Source organism: Schistocerca americana, chromosome 6 (assembly GCF_021461395.2).
Source record: "Schistocerca americana isolate TAMUIC-IGC-003095 chromosome 6, iqSchAmer2.1, whole genome shotgun sequence".
Taxonomy (NCBI): Eukaryota; Metazoa; Arthropoda; class Insecta; order Orthoptera; family Acrididae; genus Schistocerca; species Schistocerca americana.
Window position 1 is genome coordinate 132,957,361 of NC_060124.1, and position 12,045 is coordinate 132,969,405.

At 41.1% G+C, this 12,045-nt stretch overlaps 1 protein-coding gene across 2 annotated transcripts in view; it reads right to left on the reverse strand.

Moving 5' to 3' along the window:
- Window positions 1-12,045, reverse strand: part of LOC124619487 (stromal membrane-associated protein 1) — a 144,009-nt gene that overhangs the window by 71,275 nt on the left and 60,689 nt on the right. For both annotated transcript variants that reach the window (XM_047145901.1, XM_047145900.1), the window contains exon 5: window positions 1,052-1,336. In XM_047145901.1, coding sequence (XP_047001857.1) covers window positions 1,052-1,336 — 285 coding nt within the window. The remainder of the gene's footprint in view (window positions 1-1,051; window positions 1,337-12,045) is intronic.

Consider the following 12,045-nt stretch of genomic DNA (forward strand, 5'->3'; position numbering starts at 1 on the left):
CAGACAGCAGGTCTCCAACAATAAAAGCCATTCAGCTGAAGCCTTCTTTACACTGTTTACCTCGATACAACATGGCCAGGGGATGCTGCGGGCTCAGATGCTAGTTGCAGTGCAGTAATAAGACGGTACCATCATGCCCTTACAGCCAAATAATGGTCCAATCATTCTGATGTGACAAGTGGTTGGTCCTGTTCTGGTCTCCGGGATACTGTTTTCGTCTCTCTAAACTGTCGCTTCATTCGAGAAACACCACAAAGATTCACATTAAACCATCAGGCTACATCAGTTTGTGACTCTCCTACTTCCTTTCTTCCTATGACCCACCATATCAGATAGTCTGTAGGTGTCTTCTCTATGCCATACTTCGCCCACTGTGACTGTGTACACAGTGACTGAATGTGAAGGTGGACTACCCTGCAAACACTACTCTGTTTGATAGGTGCCCTGACATCATTGCTGGTGTCGTCCATTGATCAGAATGCCATCTTACATGCAGAACACGATCTTAAGGACATCTGTTGACAGTTTGTATTTTTATATCATGAATTAGAGTCAGGACAGGGAAATAGTTCGCTGCTTTAATTTTAGAGCAGTGTACTTTCAGTATACCTTAGCAGCTAAAATTTGACAGTGCATTTCTTCTAGTGTATTTTACCTACTTGAAAAATTACAGGGAAAGTTTTGATGTATCGGATTGGACAACTCCTTAGACAGTTATGACATTTCCACCTATAATTTGTTTCTACTGTTTTATTTTTTCCTGTCCCACTGCCTCTCCAGTTACCTAAGAGTCCTGTCTAATCACTGAACAAGTCTTTCCTCCTCTCCTCTTTCATTCTTTTTATTGGACAAAAAAGCTGCTCGATTCTGAAAGACACCATGAAATTCATGACAGAAGTAGAAAGGAATCTTTTTCCTGTCTGTCTTCACTATGCTGGGGGTGGGGATCTTTTCCTACGCAGACTTAAGCAAGCTACACGCTGATACGCAACACCCAGTAAACATGGCAAAACCGAAGAAGTAATGTAACATAAGACTAGTATCAACTCACCAGGAATGGAAAATTGTTGAGAAGGAACTGTTCCATAGAGTGCTAAAATAGAGTCCTTCGTGAGTTGCCGTTTCTCCTGTGTTCCTGCAGCAGGCTGATTGAAGAAGCTCTCTTCTTCAGCTGAGCGACCACCCTCTTGCCGTGACCCTGCAGGTTTTGATGCATCAGAGTTATCAACTGTGGAGCTGCTAGCCACTGTTGTTGGTGGTGGAGCTGGTGCACTCAGGAAGCCCGTGAAAGCATCTTCTGCTGTACTACCAGGAGGAGCACCACCAACTGGTGTATCTGAAACAATTTGTTAACAGTCATTTAAAAAAACAATGTAATGATTGCTTTTCTCCTTGGTGCTAAACAATGTATCTGAAAATTAGCAAAATTTTTCTGTTCCAAGCTACAAGGTATACTTAGTCATTTGTGATGACTTAAATATTAATTTATTACGAAGTTACCTCTTTATTGAGTATTATTTCAGGAGACTACTCAATAAAAAACAGAAACAGTGGATTCGTGGTAGGCACACACGAAAGGAAGAAAACTTGCTAGTTTTTGGGGTTATCCTTTGATGAGCTAGAGTAACGAACACACACACACACACTCCCTCCTCCCCCCCCCCCCCCCTTAACAGCTGTGCTAAACACTTTGTATATTACTTAAAATTGCAATATAACAACTATTGATAATATAATGTACATAAATCTACTCACCAAGCGGTGTCAGGGGTACACACACAAAAGGATTAAACTTTAATAAGCTTTTGCGGCCAGTGACTCCTCTTTGTGGTGGAAGAGTTGAAGGGGATGGAAGAGAGGTGAAGGGAAAGGACTGGAGGGGTTTAGGAAAGGGGTGCAGTTTAGAAAAGTCACCCGGAACCCCGGTTCAGGGGAGACTTACCAGACAGGATGAGAAGGAAAGTCTCTCCTCCTGCCCCCCCCCCCCCCCCCCCCTCAGTTTCTGTAATGACATGGTGGTGTGATCTAGGATTTAGTACTCTTTTGGATACTGTTATCAAACTGTGAGCCACTGTCTTCGCATTTATTTCTGTTTATGGTAACAGCCTTTGGCACTGGATTTCATTAAGGCTGCCTCTGTGTTGTGAAGATTAATACCTTGTTGATTTTATTAATTTTTTCACTGGATTTTACTAAGTCATAACATTATTAATTTCTGTTCTGTGTTTTGAAGGCTAATAACCTTTTTAATTTTATTAACCGCACTTCTTGATTTTCCTAATTTTGATGCCCTTTTTATTTTTATTAATTTCTGCTCTGTATTTTTTTTAAGGTAATAGCCTTGTTAATATCTCTAATTTTAATGCATTCATTCACAATTCTGACTTTTAAGAGTTCAAATACTTATGAAATTACCTGCTTTTATGTATACCATGGCATGAGACTTTTATGCTTTAACAAATTTCTTTGGAATGTTATAGTATGGCCAGTCACCGAATGAACTTACTTAGTAAGGTAGGCAGACTGCGCATCCTGTTCTGGTGACAGAGGCCTGCTCCTTGTTGTGCTACCCGAGCTCCAGTTTACGTACATTTTTTAGGTGCCCATTTGGCATGAAGTTTATCTTGTCGTAAGCATCTTGGCATTTTGTTGATGCAATTTGATTTTGTTTTAAGTAATGGCTTAAGAAAATAAAATAATTGTGTTTTTGGAATAAATATTTTCTTGGTCTGGCAACTACCGCTGCCTGCTCCTCGATCTCAACATTTCAGTGGTAGTGGTGGTGTTATCGATATTGATATTGTTGGAAATGCAGAACTGAATTTGGATATTACAACCAATTGCAATGGTTTTACACACTGCCCATGGCCAAAGAGAATATGCTGCATGCACACAACTATCAGCAGCAACATAGCTTCCCATGTTGAAGGTTTGTGATGCTATCCCTCTGCCTGAGGTTAGTTAATTATTCATGGCAGAAACTGCACCTGCATTAATTGAATGAAATATGGTTGCCAGATTAATGTTGCTAAATAAATCCTCTGAAGAACTAGCCACACCCATTAATTGAAACAGAAATCCTCTGGACTGAAGCGCCTCAGTTTGATCCTACTTTCAAGATTAGAAAGCAATATTGCGACTGGATTGATTCCAGAGCAGCAAGGTAGTTGAGAGTAGCAACATATCCTATTTTTTTGGCTGTGTATGCAAAAAATATGTAAACATATATTCTATATGCACTTTCAATGATCAAGTTATAATTACAAAAATGCACTTTAATTTGTTAAGTGTGCAAGAAAACACAGGAACAATTGCATAAGGGTTTTGCTCTGAATGGACAGTGTGCCTGCATACTGCAACATGGTTTGCTGTGGTCACAGTAACATCAGTGATGCATTGACCCACTGTCTGATAAAACATATCCATCCTGCATTGAGAGCACTGCATAGTTTGTGTGTGGTACTGCCCACTTGTCTTGTATAGGAAGCCTATAGGATGCTGCGTTCTCGGAATGCTATGCAACAATTCAAGCAAGTAACATTAGTAGTTTTATTTCAATAAAGCAGATTGACAATACTTAACTTTGAAACAACAATGGTGTTGCAAGCGATGGGCAACATGCAACATAAATCCGAGTCCTTTCCAAGTTTGACACACAGTTTGTGGATCACTACTAACTGCTACCGTAGCACTCTCTGCTAAGCCGTGCTAATACTCTGCAAATACTGTCCCAATACTGAGCGGCCGAGGCTGGCAGGAGTGCTTATATTCTCCTCTTGTAGACGTCACTCCTGTACTGGTGCGGTCCTAACCAGCACACCACTGGCTGACGTCATTTCACCGCCTTATCTTTCCTAGTGTCATTCCGGCACTTGTGGTTATGACAGAACAGTATGTCTTGTCTCTAGTCCTGTCTGCAAATCAACTCTTATCACCTCGCACCCTGCAAAATCACCCAACACACAACTTCAGGCTGTGTGTATCCAAATCAGCTCCATTCTGCATCTCTCTCTTTTTTTTCCCCTAATGATGTACGAGTGGTAGAGTTGCCATGCTTCAGTGTGTGTTTTTACTACTGTAGTTTTAGGGTATTTACAGTTATTGTTTTGGCCATCCTTAGGTTGTTTTGCTTTGTTTTAGGGCACAAGACAACTAGGGTCATACATGCCCACGTCAAAACTGTAGAACACTAAGATGGAGAGAGGAGTTAAAAACGACTACACATCAATCCCCTTTGATGGAACAGAAGACAGGGAGATGGAGGAATCTCTTTAAAATACACCATAGAGAAATGGAAGTCATGAACTAAAAATTGAATGGTCTTCGCCATGCTGCTACGATGAATAAAAAGTAAAACTGGGTTGATAGCCAGTGCGTCATTTGCTAAAATGGCCGATAACTCTGACAGCAAACAAACGCAAACATAGGCAGTTAAAAAATGGCATTCCGTCAGGAAATGGCACACAGTCAAAAGTTGAGCGAAATGTGAACAAAGTGTCGCTGGATGTACTGCGTGGCCTGATACAATGTGAAGAGTTCTGCAGTAAATAATAAGCAGTGTTCCAGAAGCGATACTGATAAATATCAGCGCCAATGGTGAAGGCAGAGCTGACACCACCGTCAGCCCGAGAGCCATCAGCGTATGGAAATGTACTATCGCAAAGTTTCATGTGAAGGTCATGAAACTGAAGGCAATATAGCGAGGCTGGAGTAGTGTCCTTATGAAGTGAATGAAGGCCAAGGTGAACACGGACCGCTGCACGAAGGTGAAGGTTTCACACCCACCAGGAAAGTTGCAGGTAGTGTGAAGGTAAGCTGCCAGAGCAAGAGCCGAAAGCCAAATCCAGGAGGTAACACAGAAGAGGGACGCAAGGATGAAAGGAGTCCCCAAAGGAGGCGGCATAGGATGGCTGGCCACGCATGGCAGAAAAATGGCATACGTATCTGCTGAGGAAAAAGTCACGGAGGTAGGATAGAGGTAGTTCAGCTCCTCCTGCATACAGAGTCTCAACTGGGTTAGTGTAATAGGTGTGTATAGTTTCGAACAGACAAGGGACTTGTACAAATGGAGGAAGGCGCTATGATCTTCTCTCCAGGAGATATCATTGAAGACACACAGGACATTGAGGGACCACATACAGCAGGCTTCCAGGTAAGACACATGGGAGGACCAAAAAAGTTTTCTATTGAGCACGAGCCCCAGGAATTTTGTAATTTCAATGAACAGAAGAGCAACAGGCCACCAGAAATTCATACATCGGTTTTGTCAGTGGAGAAACAAAAGCCACTGTCGATGTTCCGTTAGTAAAGACATCGCTGAAGATGCTGCTCAATGAGACAAGTCTGTGGAGAACTGAAATAGATGGCAAAATCGTTAACAAAAGGGAGCCAGAGATGCCCAACAAGAGACAGGCTATTATAGGGAGGTCAAAACAGACCGGGAAGAAATGCGAGAGCTTGAAGTGGTCCTGAGGACGTAATTTTGTTTCCTGAAGGCAGAGAACAAGCGTATGCTGCAGTTCTAAGAGCAGCCATATGCTATGCTCTTTGTTGGACAGAAGGCTGTGAACATTGCACTGGAGGAGTGTCACAACAAGGAGCAAATGAATGGGTTTGGGGGTGTCATTTCAGCAGCTTCAGAGTGCCAGCTGTCAACGACCTGCTGCTATGGGGCACAGAGGCGGAGTATCCTGTTCCATGATGTCTATAGGAGCATTAACATTCTTCTGCTGTTGGCCTGTGGAGTCCAGTGCAGAAAAATAGTGGGTGAGTGAGATGTAACAAAAACAGTACTGTAGGTGCCACATGGTAGAATGCAGGTTTGTGACTAGTCAACAACTTGCTGGGCGAGGAGATCACCTGGCGACACTGTCTAAGAGGATCTTCGAGTCAGCGAAGGAGACCATTTGCCTTTGTTTGACTTCTTTGAGCCTTTCCGGTAAGCAGAGGAAGACTTGTGTCGCTTGGCTGGAGGGACGTAGGAAGTCTTCACAGAAGTATTCCTTCTGTCCTTTCTGGCCTGCCGGTTGTGTAGCTGATGACTTCGCTTTGTGAGACGAAAGTTTCATGGCGTGTTGCTCAGCTGGAGGAGGAGACAGGGGCGCTGCCATGATTCTGGGCAATTTCACAACTGTGGTGGTGAATTTGAGGTCACATGTCTGCGTGGCCATGTCCTTTGAGAGTGAGATGTAACAAGAACAGTACTGTAGGTGCCAGATGGTAGAATGCAGGTTTGCAACTAGCCAACAACTTGCGAGCGACCGGGTAAGGCACTTTTGCCTCTACCCGGATCTCCTCGACACCCTGCTCATCGAGACACACTCGACAATCGCGGGAGAAGGCAGCATGGTCACTACTGCGGTTGGTGCAGCATGGAAAAGGAGGTAGACAATCACCATAGTGAGATTCCCAACCACAGGGTACACATTTTTATGAGTGTCAATAGGACTCTGGAGTGTGGTTATAACGCTGACACTGGTGGCAGTGCATCGGGTTTGGAATCTACGGTCTGACTGTGATAACTTCATAACCTGCTTTGATCTTTGATGGAAGAACCACTCTACCGAAAGTGAGAAAGAGAGCGGGTGTGAGCACTAAGGAAGCATCTACTTTTTTCAACACAAGATGGATGGCAATGACACTGTAGTGTCCTGCGGTCAGCAGGAAAGAACAAACAATCAAGTTTGTACACACTTTATTTAACTAAAACACCACCTTGATGTGCACTAATTTCCAAACTCAAGAACAAGAAGAGCACTAATTCTTGTGGTGACAAAAGCCAGATAAAAGTTACAAGACAATCAAAAGAAATAATAACCAAAATACTATGCTACACAATTCCAAAGAGGCGTTATTTACATGTCAAGTTCCAGAGGACCAAATTGAGGAGCAAATCTCCAAGGTCATGGAACATGTCAGTATATGAAATTTCAAAATAAAAATAATTACAATAAAACCTTTATGAACCCAAAGAAGACAATCCATAAGTTTAAGTAAACACAGTCAACAATACAACAAGAATCAGCTTTATTTTTCAAGGAACTCCTCGACAGAGTAGGTATGACCCATGAGGAAACTCTTCAGTTTTGATTTGAAAGCACATGGATTACTGCTAAAATTTTTGAATTATTGTGGTAGCTTATTGAAAGTGGACACAGCAGTATACTGCACACCTTTCTGCACAAGAGTTAAGGAAGTCCGACCCAAATGTGGGTTTGATTTCTGGTGCGTATTAACTGAGTGAAAGCTGCTTATTCTTGGGAATAAGCTAATATTGTTAACAAGAAATGACAGTAAGGAATATAAATCTCGAGAGGCCAATGTCAAAAGAGGCTTGGACATGACTTCGTAGCCTAGTATTTTCTAGGTGCTATATTGCTCTCATACCATTCTGATAAGCTACTATTGCTCTTTGCATAATCTATGGGCGATTTTTAATACATCTGTTTTTGTGATTTAGTTACTGTAGCAGATTTTCTAATTAACATTGTGTTACACCTAATTTTCCCTTAAAAAGAAGTAGCGCTGCAAACTATTTGCATTTTTTGTAAATTTATTCTGTTTTCGAGTTTGCTAACAACTATAATTAACCTTAAAAGCTTTCAGGAAACCAGTAATTTTTACCACAGGTTTTTGTGTTGCCTTAATAGGAATCTCGTTTGTGTATTTGCTTCAAATTTTACAGGGTTAGCAACTATTTAGCTCAACAGATTAAAGATAATCAGCAGGTTTAATTTAAAGTAATTTGTTCACACTGCTTTGTAATACATTGCACCAGCCAAAATGCAGCACCACTGTGAATGCTGTTCTCAAACATGGAATGAATTGGTTGACATAAGCAGCTGGAAATCACCCTGACTACTGTCAAACAATTGGCAGTTGCTGCAAATGTGTGTTGGAAGAGCTCCTGAGAAGGTGTACCAATAATGTCAGTACCAGAGGTACTTTAAGTACTATCCTCTCCTACGCAACCTCACCTCTGCAGAAAGTATACAGGATATTATTATTATTATTATTATTATTATTATTATTATTATTAGGGTTGAGGGGGTGCTCGACATCATGGTCATCAGTGCCCTGGCAAAAAGTCAACATGAAATCTCATGGGTGGGGACGAAGGCTGTCCCCACATGCAGAGCAGTTTATAATGTATTAAGTCTGCCGCCCTTCCCCACCAGTTTAGGGATGAGACCTGATAGTTCACAAAATTTCACCACTCTTAACACTTATCTGCGAGGATGGTGGGCAGATCTCCAGCGAGACCAAGGGCTTTCCTAATATCAGTACACAGGACACACACAGCCACAATAGGCCGAACTGAAAGCGGCACGCCACAAACTTCACAGAAAGGTAGATCCTCCCCCCGGAGCAGGAGGTGGTCCTGTGTGAAACGGCTATGCCTGATGCGCAGTCTGGTAAGCAAAACAACCTTCCAGCGGTGAGACTGACACATAGTCCACCAAGCTTTTGTGGTCTGTTTGAGCGACCGCAGTTTTTTGTCCGACACCTGCAACCATTCAGTTTCCCACTGACGCATGATGCATCTGTCAGAAAATGAGATAGTGGCGTGCAATGGGATGGGACACTGATGGGCACCACTATCCCAACATGCTTCCTTGGCAGCTTTATCAGCCAAGTTGTTACCCTGTATCCCAACGTGACCAGGTACGCAGCAAAAGATCACCTCCTTGCCATGGCGTTGGAACCGCTGTAAGCAGTCATGGATGAGCTGAATCAGCGGGTCTACCAGATACACTTGGTGAAGCACTTGCAGCGCACTAAGAGTCGGAACAGACAAGAAAACTCTTACGGTGATGTCTGTGAACCCTCTCCAGTGCCATTAAAATACCATATAACTCCACATCATAATTTGTACATTGTTCTGGACGAGGCACTTTAAAAACCCTACCAGGGAAGACTCAGGATGTTGGACCAGTCCCCCTAACCAACAAGTTTGAGGTGCTGTCTCTCACTGAAACTGAAACTTGAGCAGTGGGACTCACTTCAGCTGTTCTGGGGAAACCTGTTTTGTCCGGTGTCAAGAGGCGGCAAATGCAAAATGGTGGGGGGTCTATCAAACATCGGCAGTTCAAACGTACGGCGTAAGTCTAGGACTGGGTGCCAAGATCTTGGAAAAAAAGTACAGGTCACACCTGTCTACAAGAAGGGTAGTAGAAGTGACCCACAAAACTACCATCTGATATCCTTGACATTGATTTGTTGTAGGATCTAAGAACATATTCTGAGCTCAAACATAATGAGGTTTCTAGAGCAGACTGACCTCCTCAGTACCAAGCAGCATGGATTCTGAAAATATCCATTGTGTGAAACTCAACTCGCACTTTTCTCCTGTGACATACATGACTGAGGCAGTCATGTAGATGCAATATTTCTTCATTTCCAGAAAGCTTGCTTATTGTGGAAAGTATGATCAGATGTGGTACAACATGAAATTTGTGACTGGACTGAAGGCTTTTTGGTAGCAAGGATGCAGAATGTTATACTGGATGAAGATAGAAGTAACTGAATTATACACTTTACATAGATTAAAGCTCATACAGGCATATTTTATAGAATGGCCAACTGGCAGACCAGCTGCAGCACAGGCAACAGTGTGAGTGACAGCCATGTGTCTTCTCGGCAAAGCAGTGAAGGGGACGTGACGACAGCTATGAAATACTTACTGATTTTAAGAAAACTATTCAGTGAAAAAATTTGATTCCTCCACATCTTATAGCTTGATATCTTTTCTCGATAAAGGTCTGAATGTATTTTCGTTATTCGTCATAGTAACTGTGCTGCACAGAACAGAGTACATGGCTGCATGAAATTTAAGAATTTGCTGAAGTAAAATCACATTGCGTAGACTTTCCCTATAGTTGATTTAAGGCCATATATTATTGCTTATGAAATGTGATCAATATTTTTAAATTGTATTTAAAGTCGAGACTTGAATGACCTCTCTTCATTCTTGAGATATTGGTGGTTGTTTCAGTGGACAGGCTGCTTGCGGTGATCCAATTCCTTTCCTGTGCATCGGGAATCAAGTGGTTCCAAATATCGAAATAACTTTTTTTGGAAATTACAGCATGCATAAAGGACTATTTTATAATGTTATTAACACTCATTTCATTTTTGTAAACATGTGAGCAGAGAGAAAACAAGACTCACTATAAATCACACCATGAGGTTTTGACCGAATTGTAATAGCCAAACAAAGTGAGAGAAACAGGCACACGGGGTAACAAAGTGATCAGCACGAGGTCTAATTTTACATTAAAATATTTAACTGCTTGAAAGTAATCAGGGTAATTAATTAAAGCTTAATTAATGAGTTGAGGAAAAATTGAAATATTCTACAAAAAGCTGCTGCCAAGCTCTATAAATGAAGTGTCAAAAAGTTCATCTGTTCAAGGCCTAGCCATTTTGCACATAAAAAGATACACTGGTGATGTATTTAAATGTCAAAAAGGCTTCCTTCAAATTAAGTAAAAAAGTTAGGATTTTCGAGAACGGAGGACGTTAGGAAGGCAAACAAGGAGTCTGTAAGACAATTCTTTCTGAATAAAACTTGAATAAGAAATGAAAGAAATCGTCAAATATTTTGTGAAATGATTTGTGTTAAAGAAATAAATAGATCAAAGAAACTTTGAGCGTGCTCTTGCACAATCCTAGACATCCAGAATAGAAAATGACGTGCATCAAATGTTTCCCTAATATTTTTTATTTCATATTGTACGACAAATCATTTCACAAAACATTTGACTTTCTTTACAAAAATGTTGTGTGCTTTACTTTTACAGACTATTTAGATTGACAGAAACACTTGGCCTTAACACTAACTGCTGATGAATTACATTTGCATGACCATTGTAATTTATTAGGAATTTAATGTGAGTGATACTGGGATTGGTGTGTATACACTTAGAGATTAAGTACTTTGGCAAGACGTTAAAAATGTGCTTAGTGATGCAATGTAATCAGTATACATAAAAATTAATATACAGAACTGTAGTTAGTCAGTTAAAATATAGGACAGGGCTGGGATCGAACCCAGGACCTTTCTGTCACCGCTAAAAAACCGGGAACACTACCGTTACACCCCCGTTAGCTCTTGTTTATTGTGCATGTCCTTTGTATTTAAGGTAGTCAGTCATTCTACTGCAACTATCAACTGTTAAAAGTTCTTTATTATGTAAAAAACATTTGTCTTTAATTTATTGATTAGATAGTCAAATGCTCCTCTGCTCATTCATGTGTATTTGAAAATTTGTCCTTTTAGCTGATGATATAAATTGTGAAATTCTCCCTAAAGGTACCTCCCTTTGTAAATTTCATGCACAGCATCCTTTTCACTTAATTTTCCTAAGTAAAGCTAATTTTGTAGCCTCATTCTCCAGCTACAGTATTCTACAGTTTAGAGTACCATTTTATATGAACAGCTGGTCGGCTCTAAGCAGTCCACCTTGTAGCACAAGATGGTCACTCGCATGCAGGACACCCGAGCTTTTCACCCGATGCTGCTGCTTGTTGCTACAGTGTCGTGTATCCAGACGTTGCTCGCTGTCAGTCACTTCTGACGCTTATGTAGGACACGATCTAACTGTTTGGTAACTGTTAATGGATCTTGGTAGTTTTGCCTGGTAAAAGGACGGTGATGATAGTATTAATTCTCCACTATGAAGAGAAACTTCGAAATATAAAAGAAGACCCTGGGTAGATGGAGCTTGAGCGTCACATTCAGATGTTTAATCATCTAATTAGAAATCAAATCAGTGTCTCGGGCAATACCCTGCGACAAGTCAAAAGCCGGAAGCAGGTCCCCATCAGTGAATGGTTCAACACATAATTCAGGCTTATTTGGGATCCAGTAGGGCTGTAGACAAAATGTCACTATATCAATACTTTTTCCAAAAAATATTGATAAATATTGTTGAAATTTTTTTCATTGATATATCGATATGGCAATACCAGGCACTGATATTTTTATTTTGTATATTTCTGAGGGAATTAGATTAGGAAATGAGATACTTAAAGCAGTAAAGG